General features: G+C 45.1%; 1 protein-coding gene and 1 pseudogene across 1 annotated transcript; both read left to right on the top strand.

The window, feature by feature from the left end:
- Nucleotides 1-186: 186 nt before the first annotated feature.
- LOC117057525 lies at nt 187-917 on the top strand (annotated as a pseudogene).
- Nucleotides 918-11,754: 10,837 nt separating this feature from the next.
- YPEL3 (yippee like 3) lies at nt 11,755-18,382 on the top strand. Its single transcript, XM_033169452.1, has 5 exons — nt 11,755-11,977; nt 15,767-15,997; nt 17,252-17,295; nt 18,077-18,185; nt 18,285-18,382. The coding sequence occupies exons 2-5, from the start codon at nt 15,881-15,883 to the stop codon at nt 18,372-18,374; spliced, it is 360 nt and encodes a 119-aa protein (XP_033025343.1). The 5' UTR covers nt 11,755-11,977; nt 15,767-15,880; the 3' UTR covers nt 18,375-18,382.
- The last annotated feature ends 664 nt before the right edge of the window (nt 18,383-19,046 follow it).

Below are 19,046 nucleotides of genomic sequence, written 5' to 3'. Positions count from 1 at the left end.
GCAGAGTGTCTAGGATTTTATCTGGCCACAGTTGTGCTAATGCACACTATTTGCTACAATCCTGCTTGCAGAAGCCTGAAAATCTTAATTTGTATATTGCGCTTCTAGTCTTTCTTGTTTTTAGCAATGAGATCCCAAAGAAGAAGAAATAGGGGAGGGGCCATTAGCAACCAGGCTGTAGCCAAGATGATACCTATGCCTGTTATCCTACTGAAGGAAGGCACAGACACTTCCCAGGAGATACCTCAGCTTGTGAGTAACATCAAAGCCTACCAAGTCATAGCAGAGGCTGTCCAGACCTCTTGGCCCTCGGGGCATGGACAAGCTCATTGATGATGACAGAGGCAAAGAAACTATTTCTAATGATGGCGCCACCATCCTGAAGCTTCTCAGTGTGGTACACCCTGCTGCAAAGACACTTGTGGATACTGCCAAATCACGGGATGCAGAGGTTGGTGATGGCACCACTTCAGTTACACTTTTAGCTGCTGAATTCCGAAAGCAAATCAAGCCCTATGTGGAAGAAGGGCTGCACCTCCAGATCATCATCTGTGCCTTCCACACTGCAACCCAGTTGGCAGCGAATAAGATCAAGAAGACTGCCATTAAGATCAAGAAGACCGACTGAGAGGCGCTGCAGAGCCTGCTGAAGAAGTGTGCAAGCACAGCCTTCAGCTCAAAGCTGATTTCCCAACAAAAAGAGTTCTTTGCCAAGATGGTGGTGGATGCCATCATGATGCTGGATGAGCTGCTGCAGATCAAAATTATTGGGATCAAGAGGGTGCAGGGAGGAGCCCTGGGAGGATTCCCAACTGGTGGCAGGAGTTGCCTTCAAGAAGACCTTCTCTTATGCTGACTTTGAGAAGTATGAGCCCAAGAAGTATGAGTCCCTCAAGACTCTGGTGGTGGAGCTATAGGAATAGGAATAGGAATAGGAATAATTTATTATTGGCCAAGTACATTTTCCAACATACTTGGAATTTGTTTCGGCTACATTGCAATGTAAACATACAGACACTGTTCCTCTCACAATACAAAGAAGTAAAGAAACCCCACCCATATTTTACCTCCCCTTAAGCTATACAACTACGAATTTAACAATTTAATGGCACAAGGGAAAAAACTATTCTTGTGCCTGGCCGATTTTGTATATGAAGTCCTGTAGCGACGTCCAGATGGAAGTAAATCAAGCAGATGATGACCGGGATGTAAAGGATCTGCTACAATTCTCTCTGCTCTCTTCCTTACTCGGGTAGCATAAATTGTCTCTATTGAAGGCAAGCTAACACCAATTACCCTTTCTGCAATTCTTACAGCTCGTTGGAGCTTTTTCTTGTCTCTCTTAGAGGCTGTACCGTACCAAGCTGTTATAGAATTACAGAGAACAGTTTCAATGATGCCTCTGTAGAATTGAATCAACACCGGTGCTCCCCAGGGGTGTGTCCTTTCCCCACTTCTTTTCTCTCTATACACAAATGAATGTACCTCAACTGATCCATCGGTTAAGATCTTGAAATTTGCTGATGACACAACAGTTATTGGGCTTATCCAGGAGGACGATGAATCTGTGTATAGGCGGGAAGTAGACCATCTTGTTTCGTGGTGCACCGAAAATAATTTGGTACTAAATATCCAAAAGACAGTAGAAATGGTAATTGATTTCAGAAGGCACTCTTCTGTTCTGCCACCACTTTCCATTCTTGGTAACATGGTTGTAATAGTAGAGTCCTTTAAGTTCCTGGGCTCCATAATTTCTTATAACTTAAATTGGTCAAGCAACATCAATAGTATTATTAAAAAGGTACACCAGAGGCTGTATTTCCTGCGTCAACTAAGGAAATTTAAATTGTCCCAGGAAGTGTTGATTCAAGACGGAGGTCTCCAAGTACAGTGGTACCCCGCAAGACGAATGCCTCGCACAACAAAAAACGAAAGGGTTTTGCGAGTTTTTAGTTGACACGCGAGACGAATTCGTCTATGGCTCTTTTTCGCAAGATGAATTCGTCTGGCGAGGTACCACTGTAAGCCGGCACCGGAGCCGCGCCGCGTTTTAAAGCTGCAGCGAGCGAACCGGTGGGGAGAGGCGGCGTCGGATCGCGCCCGCCCATCCAAGATTTACTTGATTTACTTGAAAGAAACAATATGCTAAATTAAGTAAAAACCCCAATGGAGGTAGGGTTTTTCAAGAATGAAGAATGCACAGAACCAGTAAATCCAGAAATGTACCATTCTATAGTTGGAAGTTTATTATACATTTCACTGTGGAGCAGACCAGATATGAATTATGCAGTTGGAGTGCTTAGTAGATTAGTAAGATGTCCTACTGAAAATGCATGGAAGGGTTTAAAACATGTTTTCAGGTATTTAAAACAAACACTTGATTATTGTTTAAGATTATCTTCTTCAAAATTTATAAAATTTCAGTGTTACGTTGATAGTGACTAGGCAAATCTGCCTGATAGAAAATCCATTTCTGGTATGGTATTCCAGTTTGGTGATTCCCTCATAGGTTGGAAATCTAAAAAGCAAGGAATTGTAGCCACTTCTTCAACAGAGGCTGAGTACTGTGTTTTATCAGAGTTGTGTAATGAAATTAAATTTTATGTCCAGATCATCAATGATATAGAAGTGCAATGTGATTATCCTGTTCAGGTTTGGGAAGATAATCAAGCTGTAATTGCTTTGGCTGGATCTGAACAGTTTAAAAGTAAATCAAAACATTTGGAAATTAAATATCAAAATGTAAACGAAAATGTTAAACAAAACCTGATAATGCTAAAATATTGTGAAAGTATACAAAATGTAGCTGATATATTTATGAAAATGCTAACGTTTGAGAAGCATGCAAAACAAGTGTCAAAATTAGGAATTGTTGTGCATGATGTATAAATATGTTTTGGTATATAAAATATTGTTTTATTCTGTTTGAATGAGAGGGAGTGTTAGGAATCATTCTGCAAAGAAACAGAAAAGGTGTGTGGGTAGCTTTAAGAACTGTTGCTGTTAAGTTCCGTGCTGTTTTGTGTGCTGTTTGTGCTGAAGGAGCAGTTGTAGTTTGAATTTGCCTGCAGGGAGATAACACCTACTTGCTTTAAGTTTGTTGTAATAAACCTTCGTTTTAAGTCCAGTCTCGCTGCTTCGTGGGTTTGTTCTCTGTTCTCTACCACCTAAAAATGCCGCCATCTAATAGGGCATGTGTTACCAGCAGCGTGAGACACAGGGAGCCCCTCTCTTAACAAAACCTGGCCCCAGGACCCCTTAGAACTCCTTAGTCTGCTTTACCCATTGGCAGTCCACAAACAACCTTCACACTGGCGGGGTGTGTGTGTGTGTGAGGTGCTCACAGCATTGCTGCTCTGCTCCCAGTGGGCCTCCTCCATCCATAGTGTGTGAAATGGGAGAGAGTCCTGGGAAATTCAAGACAGCACATCCTCCAACATTCAGGTCCAGCCATCCTTTGTGGTTCCAGACCTTTCTCCCCTCCTGGGTTTCTCCATATCCTTCAACTTTGATTCTCAAGGAGCTGGCATGACACTTGTCTGTTAAACGAGCTAGGAAGTGTTGTATTTATTGGCGTGTGTTTTTTTCTACTGGGGTTCAAACCCAGCCATGAACACAATAAACAATTTTAAAAAACAAGGAGGAGGAGGAGGAGGTGGTGGTGGTAAAATCTGGACCCCTGCCTCCCATTCTATTATTATGCCTAGAGAATAAGATGTGCACCATTCCTACACCCAACAACCTCTTAATTTACTGGGCTGTACTAGTTTCTGAACACATTCATTGACTGGTTAACTTTCCATGTGGCTTAGGCTACTAGGTGTGAAAGTGTCCTGGAAAGCAGAGAGGAGATGGGGTGAAACTGCTAAGCCAGAGACTTGGAATTGAGCTGGCTGTTCCCTTACGCTCAACGCGACCACCATAAAGCAGTGGAAATCTTGCACCCTTGGCCCTAGGTGATGCTTAGGTGGGTGGTAACAGCAGAGAGAAAAGGACTAAGTGGGGGTTCCCCAGGGCTACTAGCCTACCCTACAGGGTTGGTGCTGGAAGCGGAGGCAGTTCTTATCAATGCTAAGCAAATAAAAGGCATCTCACGAAGTCTTTTAGTAGTCAGGGAAGCACTACATCTTCACTTAGCAATTTTCTCTCTGTGGTGCTATACAACTGATGAAAAATACCAACAACTCTCCCAGACTTCTTCCCCAGTCCATGGCAAAACACAACTTAGAATTCCACCTCCCCCCCCCCCAAAAAAAACCCTGAATAATATGCCACACAAAGAAACACAAGTGAAGTCAGTCATCTGCAAGAATGTGTAACTATTTTAATGCAGGACTTCAAACTCTCTTCTCCAATATTGTATATGGGGAAAGTTTTAGGAAAAGCTAGTGAAATGAATGAGATTTTTCCCTATTCTGATGCTGTGAGAGACAAAGCAGGAATGGTATGCTTTGGGCAACAAATAGATGGGTCTGGCAAAAGCTTTCGTTTTTCTCTGTGCTTTTTGGTGTCAGCAGAGGCTGAGCATAGCTGAGACGCAAGACAACATGTTTTCCCAGGTGGGTGTGTTGCTTGTTGCCACCAGTCCCCACCCTCCCTGGGCACATTCCTGGCACTACCAACAAGCAGCAAGTGACAATACAAGTTTTCAGCCGTGGCTTCTACTTTGCATTTGCTGATACTGTACTGAACTCTTCCCCAGAGCTGCTGATATGTACACAGTAAGGAGGTTTGAGGTTGGTTTCCAATCAACACATGTACATAAGCAGCTTGAGTAAGGAACTTAAGTTCGCACATCCTTGTTTCACACAATGAGCTTTTAAACCATCCCAACTCACACATCTTCCATCAGCAGCCCAGGGAGCATTCACCTGTCCAGGCTAAAACTACTTTCTGTGCTCAAGCATGATGTCCTCGTCCCAAGAGAGTTGGTATTTGGCTATACCGGGAAGTTTAGGTGTGTGCAATTAAAGTGGATTAAAGGGCTCTGTCACCGTTGAGCAACAAATCCACTTTAAAATAAACACTTTCTGTAGGCTAGCTATTAAGGTGACAGGAAAATGCACTGACAAGTGTGTCATGAATGAACGGCTTATAGGAAGATGTATAAATGCTTGCAAGCAAATAAAGATGAAAGCCCAATAAATAGATGATCGGGAGGAGTCCTACACACTGTGACTGGAGTGGTTTTCACACCCCAAATTATGGGAATGTATGATGTGTGGGGCTGCCTTTGAAGAATGTTCAGAAGCTGCAATTGGTACAAAAATACAGTGGCTTGATTGCTACCTGGAACCAGGCAAACAGGGCCAGCCCACAGCAGACAGGTTACTGGCTAAGGTTCCATATAGATCACATACAGCCCCTGTTTTTAAACAGCTGCATTCGTTGCCAAGTTTATTTCTAGCCCAATCAAATTGGGGCTTGTCCACACTTCCTCTTGTCCTGTGATTAGAAAGCACGGGTCCGAGTGGTTTTGCCTTTGCCCTTCCTCCTCCCCCTGCAAAACTTGCTTTTTAGCGATGAATTGGAACAAACAGCAATTCGCAGAAAACCTGATTGCCATTTGCTTCCCGGGAAAGCAACAGGAGAAAATGGAAGTGTGGGTTTAAATACGTAAATGTTTTAGGCCCCAAATGTCTGAAAAACGGCCTCCTTTCCTACAGATGCTCTTTGGTGTTAAGATCAGCAGAGGGAGCCCTCTTGGTAGTTTCTCCACACTCAGAGGCTCAGGGGTGGGGGTTCGAGAGAGACCATTCGCTTTGGCACCTCCTAGGTTGTGGGGTTCCCTCCCCACAGAGGTACATCTGGCGCCTTCATTGTAAAGTTTTTGCTGCATGCTGAAGACACACCACAGCAGCAACAACAGCAGCACTTAAGCTAAGTTACAAGTGGAGGATGAGGACTAAAGAATTGTGCTAGTTATCAGGGGAAATTGTTGGCTTTGAGAAGGCAGCTGAAGAAAGAAAGAAAGAAAGAAAGAAAGAAAGAAAGAAAGAAAGAAAGAAAGAAAGAAAGAAAGAAAGAAAGGAAGGAAGGAAGGAAGGAAGGAAGGAAGGAAGGAAGGGAGATGGCACACAAGTATTCTGAGTAGCAGCTTCAGGCATGGGGCAGCAAGGAAGAAAAGTCAGAGTCAGCCTCACTTGAGTAGTACATGCCCCTCTACTAGACTCTAGGATAGGGGTCCACACACTAAGGGCTGGGGGCCGGATGCGGCCCAATCGCCTTCTAAATGTGGCCCGCAGACGGTCCGGGAATCAGCGCATTTTTACATGAGTAGAATGTGTCCTTTTATTTAAAACGCATTTCTGGGTTATTTGTGGGGCCTGCCTTGTGTTTTTACATGAGTAGAATGTGTCCTTTTATTTAAAATGCATCTCTGGGTTATTTGTGGGGCATAGGAATTCGTTCATTTTTTTTTTTTCAAAATATAGTCCGGCCCCCCACAAGGTCTGAGGGACAGTGGACCGGCCCATGGCTGAAAAAGTTTGCTGACCCCTGCTCTAGGGAAGGAAATGCTGACCAGGAATTATGCCTTCCTACATCCACTCAATTTTGGAATGTGATTTGAAGCTTTTTGGTCCAAAAGTGTACAAAAGATGGGCTTCACAGCCCACTTCTTGTTCTTTTGCTAGGTACCGATCTTGCTGCAAACCACTCTTGCTGCCAAGCAGAACGTGGCGCCTGACTCGGTTATTTCCCTGTGCTTTCCCTTCACTTGGTCCTCTGGGTCCCCACTTGTTGCAGCAGCTTCAAAAGTTCTTTTCAGGCACCGTCAATTATTTTAATTGACTTACTTCTTCTTGCATCTATACCATGTCCATGTGTGTTGGTTTAGTCATGGTTAGAATTAATTAGTTAATTCTTGCCAACCAAATAAAGGTGTGCATTTTGTTCCCCATCTGCCATAACAGATATGCATTATTTCCTGAGTTATCCCCTGCTGAAGTGTTAAATTTGTATATTTTGATTCACTGTATGTATCTTCAATAAGCACCCTCAGGTTAAGGCCCATGTGAGTATACCTTACTGGATAAATCTGCCAAGACACTCTGTTGCCAATGTCCAAAGAGCCTAATTCACAAGACTCCTAGAGTGTGTGCATGAGAAACCTGTGTCTAGCTTGCTAACAATAAGGGGCTGGAACCAGCAACCAATTTCAACCTCATCTCTGGTCTACTACTTCCTGCAAGTCCATCCACCCATCCTACATGTCACACTTCCTTGCCCTCTCACGCCCCAACACTCTTATACGATCTTTAAAGTCAGAAAGAGATGTTAAAAACCATTCGCCACAGGCGTGATATAGCATTTAATCACGCAAACATTCATAATTAAGGAAAGTTAAATGACAGTGTTAACAACACTTACTAATGCTAAAGCAGAAATGGACCTAAATCACCTTAGCAAAGGTGGAGTTAGGACCGGTCAGAGCAGACTCAATCCATGCTGAAGTGCCTACTCCCAGACATGACACAGGAATATGACTGCCTTAATTTCATATCTAGCCAAAGCCACCATTTCCTGCCTCCTGCTCTGAGCTGAGTCAACCTCAGTGCTCGGATTCTATAGTGGTCCAGGGCTGAAGTCAAACTTAACCATTTGAACGGGAAGCCCCAAGTCCTAGTCCCAGACGTTCAGGGCTCAGCTACTGCGTGGCAATACAGTTTGCACATGCTCGGAGGTTTCTCTAGCCAAGGTTTCTCTAGCCAAGCCCTGATTCAGATTAACTCAGTCCTAAAGGCTGGGTTGCCCCACATCTACCACTGTCATTATTCACTATTATCTACCACTATCATTATTCACCTTACACATCCCTGCCTCTGTTATAAACAGAAATCTGTCCTTATTCCCTTATGGGGTACACAAGAGTCCTTTTGTAGGTTCTCCATCGGTAGGAGAAAATAATAGAGGCCAACCAGAGAGCATTGAGAAGCAAAGCAGCTAGTAAGCCTGATCTTTATTACAGCTGTTGCAACAGGGTACTCCCCTCACACACAGGAGAGTTGGGCAGGTGCAAGCCCTTATATAGACATTTTAAATTTCCCCCCTTCAAGCTCCAGACCACCCCTCCATACATCATACATACATCACAGAAGGGGTGCAGCCCAAGACCAACCCCTAGATACATCAAGGTTACATCATGAAAGGGGAGGTCTGGTGGCAGTAATCTTGAGCATCCTGGACCCTGCCCCATGCCTCCTCTTGCCCTCCACTATTAATAATAATAATAATAATAATAATAATAATAATAATAATAATAATAATAATAATTTATTGTTTGTACCCCGCCCATCTGGCTGGGTCTCCCCAGCCACTCTGGGCGGCTTCCAACAAATATTAAAATACATTAAAATATCACAGATTAAAAACTTCCCTAAACAGGGCTGCCTTCGGGTATTTTCTGAATGTCAGGTAGTTGTTTATCTCCTTGACCTCTGATGGGAGGGTGTTCCACAGGGTGGGCGCCACTACCGAGACCTTCCTGGTTCCCTGTAGCTTTGCTTCTCGCAGTGAGGGAACCAGGCAGAAGGCCCTCAACATCAAGTGAAACAAAAGAGATATTTACATTTATATATTTACATTTCCCTGTTTCCCAGCCAAGTTAATCACACCCTTTTGTCTTCATCTGGGTTTTGTTATTTCTGGAATGGCTACCTGTCTGGCACTCAGGTATCAGAATGCCAGGTGAAATATACTCAGAATCATGTGTGAATTTCATGCTCTTTATTCAGCTCATAGTAGTGAGGAATGCAGTTCCCCCAAAAACGTTTGCTTTATATACACTATTTACACAATGGGCCCCACGTGATTGGCTAATTCCGGGATACTCCTGTATGCCAATCGGAGTGCGGATTCACTTCCACCTGGAGCTGGATTGGGTGGCTCCTGCGGACCAATCAGACTGCTGCAATCTCAATCCTATTGTTCTGGGACCAATCAGACTGCTGCAATCTCAATCCTATTGTTCTGGGACCAGTCAGACTGCTGCAATCTCAATCCTATTGTTCTAGGACCAATCAGACTGGTGCATTTTGGATCCTATTCAACTCAGTACATAACACCAGGGATTATCACTTTAATTCCTGAGACAATGGGAAGGTTCCCTCACCTCCTCCCTCCTTGCACTTGGTCAGCTTGGGAGTCAAAAATGGTGTCAGGACTGCCTTCCTGTGCTGCTTCAGACATGTGGCCTTGTTTACTTGGTACACTTATGAACATTTAATATATATATGTAAGACCTTAAAATTCTTATTACACCCTTAATCCTCTGGACAATGCTGTCTCTTTAGCTACTCCTCCTTTGCCATCCTGAACGCTTCAGGGATGCTCTGTTGCCCTGAGAAGTTAATGCATATGGAATGGCCAATGCACACAAACATAAACAGTCCAAGAAAGGGAGAAAGAACAACATAGGCACCCTCTGTTATGAATGGTTGTGGCAGACAAAATTCTGTGGCTGTGCTGCTGTCACAGAATTGTTGCCTAATTTCAGAGTCATGGTAGAGAGACTCTTGGGGCTGAAGAAAATCCAGTGGCCATCCGTTCCAATCCCTGGGCTCTAATACAGTATCTTCAGCACATCAGTCCCATTATAGATCAAGTCACATAATCCTAACTATATAGAGCATGCCACCAGAAGTAACAAGAAAAGTGTAAGATAGCCCATGTAGAGCTGCCTTTCTTATCTAGTCCTTCCTCCAAGGAGCTCAGGATAGGGTGCTTGATTCCCACCTCACAACAACCCTGCGAGGTAGGATTAGGTTGAGAGATAGGGCTTGGGCCCCATGTTTGCAAAGTGCGCTTTATGGCTCAGTAGGATTTGAACATAGGTCTCTCTAACATTAGTCACCACCTCAGAGTAAATACTTGCTGCAGTAAACTCCAGCTATGCAAATTAAACAGTACAAGAGAAGGCAAAAAAAAAACAACCCAACAAACTTTGAAATGATGCTGGAGAGCCACAGCCAGAGCAGAGCAGACAACTGGGTTGCACAGATGAATGGTCTCACTCAGTACAGGACAGCTCCATATGCTCAAACTTACACTTGGACAGCAATATGACAAAGCCACCATCCTCTGTCCACTGCCACTATTTGACTAAGTGGGTTCTCCTTCGCCTACAGAAGGTTTTGCCCCAAGAAACAAGCTAGGCTTCAAGCTGCCTAAGGACTCTCAAGCCTTTTTTTTTTGCTGCCACAGATTAACAACAAAACTACGACATCAATGAGAAGCAGGAAAGCAGTGTAATCAGAATTTTGACACTGTGGAATTTGGGTCTCAGCAAATCCTGAGAAGGACAAGTTCATTGCACAAACTAATTGTTCCTCTTGTTGGAATCCCCCCCACTCTGTAAATTACACACACTCAGGGGTGCATATAAACTTTCCCATGCCAGTAGTTACTTCATGCACCTGACAAAGAGGACCGTGCCTCATCAGAGCATATGCCACAATAAATATATTTATGTATTCAAGCAGTTTATATATAACTTGACTACAATAGTGTCTTAAGTGGTTTACAAAGATACAATACAAAAATTAAAGATCAGTTCAAACCATTATGTCAAACTTCAATTAAAATGCTTGCTGCAATGGAAAAAGTACTCAGTATGCACTGGAAGAAGGACAATAGGAAAGTTTGCTAACTTATTAAGGCGATACGAGAAGGCACAAGCTGTTTTTGCTGCAACAGACATAACATGGCTAACTCTCTCTGGCAGAAAACATTTGTGCCTATTTACACCACCTTCTTGTGTACGTGATTACTCCCTGTACTGGTATAGTCTTCTCTGGTATTCTGCCTGGTATTGTCTTCTCTGACTGGCAGTGACTCTTTGGGGTCTCAGAAAGCAGAGATATTTTCCATCACTTGCAGACTGACCCCCCCTTTTTTTTTTTACTGGAGATGCCAGGGACTAAGCCTGGAATATTCCAGATGCAAAGCTGGCTGTCTATGACTGGCATATGGCCAGTTCCCATTCCCCTCCTCCTGAGAAATCCACAATGAAAAGTCTATTACTAGTATTAAATACCATATCTATATATAAAGGTAAAGGGATCCCTGAACATTAGGTCCAGTCACGGACGACTCTGGGGTTGCGGCGCTCATCTCGTTTTACTGGCTGAGGGAGCCGGCGTACAGCTTCCGGGTCATGTGGCCAGCATGACTAAGCCGCTTCTGGCGAACCAGAGCAGCACACGGAAATGCCGTTTACCTTCCTGCCAGAGCGGTACCTATTTATCTACTTGCACTTGATGCTTTCGAACTGCTAGGTTGGCAGGAGCAGGGACCGAGCAACGGGAGCTCACCCCATCGCGGGGATTCGAACCGCCGACCTTCTGATTGGCAAGCCCTAGGCTCTGTGGTTTAACCCACAGCGCCACCCGCATCCCATATCCATATATATGCTGTGATCTTTTTATCTGTGACAAGAGGCAAATTTCCAAAAAAACAAAAACACACAGCTGCCTGACAGTCACTTCCTGATCTGAAACCTTCTAAGCTCCTGTTCCCCCGCGACGAGGAAAAAGCACTCTGCACAGGCTCAGGGGGACTCGCTTTTACAAAAGCCCCACGCAGAGCAAGCCCCGCCCCGCCCCTAGCATACGTGCCAGATTATGTGCTTCCTCTACTCAGTTCCCCTCCCCTTCTAAAAGTTCTGCAGTTCATTTGCATACTCTCCCCTCATTGGCTGAGCCGAAGGAGGAAGAAGCACAGGGGGAAAGCCCGCAGAGAGGAGGAGGGAGAGGGAAAAAAGGGGAGGAGACACCTTTGTTTCTCGGCTTTGGTTTGTAAACAAGAGGAAGTCTAGACTTCCAGCTGGAGCTTTTTCTGGGGGGCCACAGGTCTCTCTATGGGGAGTCTCCCCCAACCCAAAATCTGCACCAACACCCTCGCCCTGACCTAGACGGGCCTCGGGAAAGCCAAGGGGCTCCATCAAAGACGAGCTTCTTCGGCATTTCTCTTCTGCCAGGTGAGATTGGTGGAGGGTGGCTTACGAAGTGGGCTCTGCTCCTTGGAAGCAATATGCCATAATAAATCTGCTAGTCCTTAAGGTGCCCAGAATCCCGGTTTTTCGGGCGCTGGGGAGTGTTTACCTCTTAATGGGAGATCAGGTGTTAGGGTAAGTGACTGCAGTGGGGGATTGTAAACACCTAATTGCGGTGCAATAATCCGACCGATACAAATAGGTTTGGTAAATAACAAGGGATGGAAGACAATTTCCAGCGGGTAATTAATTATTTTGTTCCTCCTTACAGAAGGCATCTGTAATATGTTTCCCTGCATTGTTTTAGCAATGCCTGCCTGCACTTTGACCCACTACATAAATGATCTGGAATATGTTAGAAACAAAAGGGGGCATTTTTCCTAATGCCCCCTGCTTGTACTGGATTTCAAAAAAGCTGTTACATACTAAAAAAAAGAAGAAGCCTCTACTGGGAAAGAAATGCTATATAGAAAAAGGCTCTTAATTTTCAAGATCTTCTCATTCAGGATAAAATGGCACCTTTTATGTCTTGAGCAGCCTGCGTTGTTGTTGGTCCCTAGAATACACTGCCAACACAATATTGATTAAGAGGCACGGTGCCAAATGGAATCCTGTCTATGAGAACATGTAATTCACTGTATTTCCCAGGAGCCAGGATGATGAGCTAGAGCCAAATAAAGGAAATTTCCCATTTTTTCCAGCTTGAAATTTTGATATCTGACAAGTCAATTTGAATAGATTCCCCCTCATCACTACTTAGCCTTGAGATCAAATTAAGTACTTAGGATTTGACATCTTTCATATTGAGGGACATAAAGGTATTTGAGACACACACACACACCAGCTTCTGCCCATCACATTTTTATTTTATCATATTCATATTTTCATCATTACATGTAATGGGAAAACATTTTGGCTGATTGGGTCAAATAGGGAAGTTTACCTAAAATTGGAAAACTCAGCAACAGTTGCCTACTTCTAACCTACTGAATAAAAATCGCATTATTTCCGTTTGTCAGAAAAATCCAAATAGAAATTTCACTTAATGAGTATCCAAGCCTTATGTTTATAAACTGTTATCAGACACCTCGCTCTTTCCACCTTCCCTCCTTTTGCATGCACATTATATGTTTTGTATTTAATGGATAAGGATATTATTAAATATACATTTTGTACATTGGTAATCTTTTGTAATAGATTTTTTTGTGGGGGGGGGGGAGAGACCTAGGCAGCAATTCTATACGCACTTACCCAGAAGTACGCCCCACTGAACTTAAATGTGGCTTCCACCAAGTAAACAGGCACAGAGCTGCATTGTAATATCTAACTTGGTTTACCCTCTCAGTCATGGCCCCTCCCTCTTTCCCGAGAGGCTCCTCCCCAGTATTCTATTAACCCCTCCCTCCCTTCTTGAACCACATGCAGTATAACTTACAGTATTTTCACAAGAAACAGATAGCTTAAATATTGTATCCTACCCACATTCATGTCTTACTTTTAATTACTCTAGAAAATATGAATACAAGGTTTAAGGCCAAGCCCAAATTTAATGTGGATGCTGCCCTAAAAAGGAAGAGACCAAGGTCAAGACAGACCCTGGGATTGAATATACCTATTTACAAGGCTTCCATATTAAAGCACCTTAAGAAACTCCTGCTTTGCATGTAGTGGTCCATTGTTTTCTACCACGTGAAAGAAAGCCCCCATTGTCTGATGAGGTCAATGTGTAAAGTGCATTATTATGGAAAGTGAACCCTTGTTCATATCCTGAGCGCCTTTGATAATCAAAGTGGAATTTAGATTAGTTAGATTACTTTATTATAATTTGTATCTGGCAGGTGGTCAACCACACATTTATCTGCTAAATAAAATGTCTGTTAACTAGTGTTTTTTCACTGCTGTATTTTGCACAGAACAGGATCTAAATCACAGACTGCCCCTTTACCAACCATATGCTCTCCAGTAATGAGATAAACCTTTTTGTTTAGAATTTCTCTACAGTTTGGGGAATGTTTTCACAGAGAATTGGTGGTGGTGGTGGGGTCTACTGAGGTTGTATCCCAGATGTAAAATAAAACCCCTTTCTTTTACCTCCCACTTTTCATTCCTTTCTGTTTTACCTCTACCTCCTCTCCTCTCTTTACCATTTCCTCCTCCAGTTGTTTGATCTCTGCACACACACCTTGTTCCTCCTGAGCCACTATTGTAGCACTTTTTCCTCTTATTTTACCCCAACCCTAAACAAGGGAAAACACGGAATGCCTACTTGTACAGCAGGTGTGGAGACCAGAGCAATAGTTTGCAATAAGAACAAAGAGGAGATGGGAAATCTGGAGGAACGCCGGGTCTTTTGCATCATAGAGCGACCCTAAATGTTGCTTCCCTTCCAAAAAAAACAACCTCCTCAATTCAACTCCCATTATTGTTTGCTTGCAAAGATGTGGAGCTACAGCCTCCATTTTCCCCAGCTCAGCATTCCCTTGCCTGGTTTGTTTCCTTTCAAGGAACCGCCTCTCTTTCCCTCCCCCATACCGTGTTCCAGACTCCCTCCCCCCCTTCCCTTCCCTGCCCCAGCCACTTCCCTTTGCAAAGCAAGCATCCCTCCCTCCCTTGCAAAGGGCTCTTCATTTGCCTACCTCCCCACTCCATTCCTATTTCTGCTAGCCTCCCTTCTCCCCCTCTGCTCCCTCCACCCCATTTATCCGCAGGCTGGTTTGTTTCTATATCTCCTCCTTCCACATTCAGCTGGAATTTTCCGTTTTCTCTGCTCTCGGTTCTGCACCCATCTGCCTCTTCTACACCATTCCTCCATACTGCGCTTAAGCACCTCCGTCATGCTTATCTGTTGCTTCCATCCTTTCAGTTTGCTTCTTTTTTTTTTTTTTTTTGCAGCTCTTCTCTCCCCCCCCCCCCCCGCCTTGCCTCCTCACTGTCTGCATTCCTTAACAGCAATTCCTGTAGGTTCCTTAAACACTCATCCGCCGCCTGCATCACACCCACCCCTCACTCCCACCATCTTTTCACATCCGCACATTTTCTAGCATCTTTGGATCAGCCCCCCCCCAACAACGATTCCTTTTGTACATTTTAAGCCTCCTCGTGTATCTACCCTTATTTCGTCCCCACCTCCAAGATTTTTGTAAAATCAATCGTTTCAAGTCCAGTCTGCTTGGGGAGACATAAAGCAACCGACCAGGGCTGGTGGTAAAGGTAGCAGACATCTCTGAAACAGGGACCTAGGTAAACACGACCAAAGGGAAAGCGGAGCACGTAGAGAGATGGTGAATTTGTTTAAATTCTTGACAATGTGCCAGAAGCTCCCAGATCTCTTGGTGAAGGGTGGTTAGGAATGAAGAGAATGGAATGGAAAGCCAGGAATTCCTGAGTCCTGGCAGTCGCACCCATGGTTCCAGAGATTGTAGAAAGAGGAGAGGCCACAAAGTGAAGGCTCTTTGGAGAGGCACTGCTTGGAAGGGCTAGGACACCTGGGTTCTATTCCTGGTAATGCTGCTTCATCACGAGATGATCAGAGTTGACCTACATCCTGGGGTTAATTACAGGCTGAGCCTCCAGGGAGCTGCCCAGGGAGGGGGAAGCACGTGGTAGTGTTTTTGTTTAGACACCAGACCGGTTAGACAGAACTTGGCTGGCTCCCAGCGCTAAGAAGGAAGAAGCAGATCCCAGGCACCCTGACTTCCGTGCTGTTTCTCCCCTCCACTTACTAGCCTGTCCATACCTTGGTAACCCTTTTCCTCATTGTTCCCTCTCTTTTAGGGCTTTCGGAGGGGGGCTTCTTCCCGCCACCGCCCACACAGCTTCCCCTCTAGGGACTGTCTGGTTCTTCACACCTCTCCTGAAGCTTCTCCCCACTTGTGTGACCCCACCACAATGGTGAGGCTGTCCAAACCCAAAACTTTCCAAGCCTATCTAGACAACTGTCACCGACGCTACAGCTGCGTGCATTGCCGGGCACACCTGGCCAACCACGACGATCTCATCTCCAAGGTGAAAAGGGGAAGCGGGACGGTCCCTGACACACTGCTATAGCGGGGGGGGGGGCAGCTCTCAGCACCAGAGGGGTTGTTTTTCCTTAGTCAATTGGCTTTAAAAAAAAAGGAGGGAGGAAGAATAGATAAGCTAAAAGTTGGGGGGAATGGGTCAGGAGACTAAAGGGAGTCCTACTCTGATGTGCTGATATTAGCCCCATCTCAATAATCAGACGGTGATCATGTATCTAGCATGTTTAGTGTGCCTTTTTACGATCTTTTATCTTTGCTTGTCCTCACAGCAACTGTGAGGGGGAGGTCACTTGACAACAAAATCAAGAAACCGGGCAAAAACACATTAACACAAGGAAGTATTCACATTTTGCAGTCGTCCGGGACAGTGTGGGTTACCCACGGCCACGTGCAGACTGTGGCAGGCACAGGATTTGAACTCTCATCCCTTGGATCGAATATTTTACTTCGTGCCACAGCTGCAGCTTGAGGAATCTCAGTTGAAACCCACAGCACTGTATGCTCCATCCCTTCCACTGCCTAGAGCCCTGGAATTGGGCCAGGTTATTCTGGGGAAATCACCAAGGCTCACCTCCCAAGTGGGCCAGGCTATAGGCCTAGAAGCTTTTCCTTGGTGAGCAATTTATAAATGCTCAGTAAGGAAGGGGAGGGATTAGAACACTTGCCAATTGCTAGATCATATCCTAGGGAGCTACAGTTAACAAACAGGGACTGTTTTAGACGTCCCCAGTGCTCGCTGATCGGAAGTGGAGAATGAAGGCAGAGAACTGGGAGAATTTAGGTGGGCAGCTTACAGCCAGTGGGGGGTATTGTCTTTCCCGGGCCTAACATTCAGGGGGGGGGGTGTCATTTCTTGTTCTGCCATCTCCACCCTCCTGTGCTTGAGATACTGCAAGGTCAACAAGTTTGAGCTGCTGGCTGATTAATCATTACACAGAATCCAGTGTGGAGAGATGGGGTGTGCCTGAAAACAAGCCAGAGAACAAATAAGGAAATGCAGAAGGGAGCTGAGAAACCAGGGCTGAGGCTAAGGACCATCAGTGGACAGAGGAGGGCGGGGGAGAGGTATGCAGCTGGAACAGAAGGCTGCTTAGTTAGGGCTCCTAACACCACAAGAAGTCTGTTTATCTTTAAGGTGCCACGGGACTCCTTTTGTGTTTGCCGTAACTAACAATTGTGTCTACCCCTCTGGATATGTTCTCTTTTTTAACCTGTTTTTTTGTTTCTCTTGTCATTACAGTCTTTCCAAGGAAGCCAAGGTCGGGCATATTTATTCAACTCTGTGTGAGTATCACAGGAGGGGAGCAGCAGACTTAAGGCACAAAAACATAAAAGACAGCTACATACCAGGTTGAAACAGCCAACAACAACCAACCCTAAACCTTTATGTGGTCTTAAAAGTGGCTGGGGAAACCCAGCCAGATGGGCAGGGTATAAATAAATTATTATTATTATTATTATTATTATTATTATTATTAAATGTTAGGTCTACAAGCTTGTGCTCTCAGGTGTGATGCTTTTCAGTGGAAGAGTGTCATTTTCCTTGTCTGGGGAGCATTTCCTTGTGTGAGTTCCCACTTATAACTTGAAAAGCTGCAGCCCAGAGACAGGTTTATGACTGTTCTCTCGTTTCGCCATGCATAACGTGGGCTTGTTCACTGGAAGCGCCTCAGAAGCACAGGGCACAAGGTGAGGATAATACACTCGCTTCCCCAACTCTTAAGGTCAGGAAAGCAGCTGGGTTTATTCCAGTGCTCATCAGATTGGGCAGTTCATGGCAAGCAGAACTGGGCCCTGGCCAATACCTGCCTAGATTGAGGCCCATCACTGATCTAAAGACAAGGTGAAACACAGACTAGAAAAGCATCAGGGGCTGCTAGGGGCTGTCAAGAGGTCTTTAAGCAGAGGCTTGACAGCCATCTGTCAGGAATGCTTTGATGGTGTTTCCTGCTTGGCAGGGGGTTGGACTGGATGGCCCTTGTGGTCTCTTCCAACTCTAGGATTCTATGAAGAGCCAAGTGAGGCTGTGCTCCAACACCCTCTCTCTCTTTCCCACCCCTTGCAGGGTGAACGTTGGATGTGGCCCAGCAGAGGAACGGGTGCTACTGACAGGCCTGCATGCCGTGGCTGACATCTACTGTGAGAACTGCAAGACCACGCTTGGATGGAAATATGTGAGTCTCCCTTGGCACACACACCCCCACCCGCTTCTCCCCTAAAGACTCACACACTGCCTTAAAGGAAACTCACGCTTTCGTTCTCTTGTTCTCCAGGAGCAAGCCTTCGAGACAAGCCAGAAGTACAAGGAGGGCAAGTACATCATTGAACTCAACCACATGATCAAGGATAACGGCTGGGATTGAAAAAAAAAGCAAAACAGAACAAATGCTGCCACCTTTGGACAGCTACATATGTAAGGGGTGGAGCGCCAGAAATGACAATTTGCACAAGACTTGCCTCTGCCTTCCATCCAAACCACCTTCAGGTGCATCGGAGCTGTGAAGGAGGCGGAAGCAGCGCTTCTGCCAGGAGGACATACTCTTGGCTCGGATATGTCTGCCATTGTGTGGCAAGAAGTGGCAGCACACCAGGAGACACCTAGGCCGGGGCAGTGTGCAAACAGGGGTTTGGGATGGGGTGGGGGAGGAACAGGGTTGGGTTTGCTGTACAGAGGGAGTCTGCATTAAATCACACAGGCGGGGGGTGGGGTGGGGGGGATGTACAGTGGGGCAGGGGAGGGGTGGGTTGTACAGTATTTGTGAGTTTGTGCGAGTATGTATTATATAAATAAAAGCATTGAAGTGACATCATTTTTTTTTCCTACGGTGGGGGGGGGGCTGTGTAGACCGCACTGTCTGCCTAGAAAGGGATGTACTGACGACTGCAGTCTTGAGTAGTCGTGGCCTCGTTTGTCCCTCGTTATTTATTTATTTCTGGCATTTCTCTAACCACCCCACCTTTTTCTAAAGGCCGTGTTCTTGGCAAGGTTCCGTATGCCAAGAGCCAATAAGGGCAGCAGCAAAACAACAAATCCC

The sequence above is a fragment of the Lacerta agilis genome, chromosome 14 (assembly GCF_009819535.1).
Source record: "Lacerta agilis isolate rLacAgi1 chromosome 14, rLacAgi1.pri, whole genome shotgun sequence".
Lineage (NCBI taxonomy): Eukaryota > Metazoa > Chordata > Lepidosauria > Squamata > Lacertidae > Lacerta > Lacerta agilis.
The sequence above is the reverse complement of the archived record's forward strand: the minus strand, read 5'-3'. Positions and strand labels throughout refer to the sequence as shown.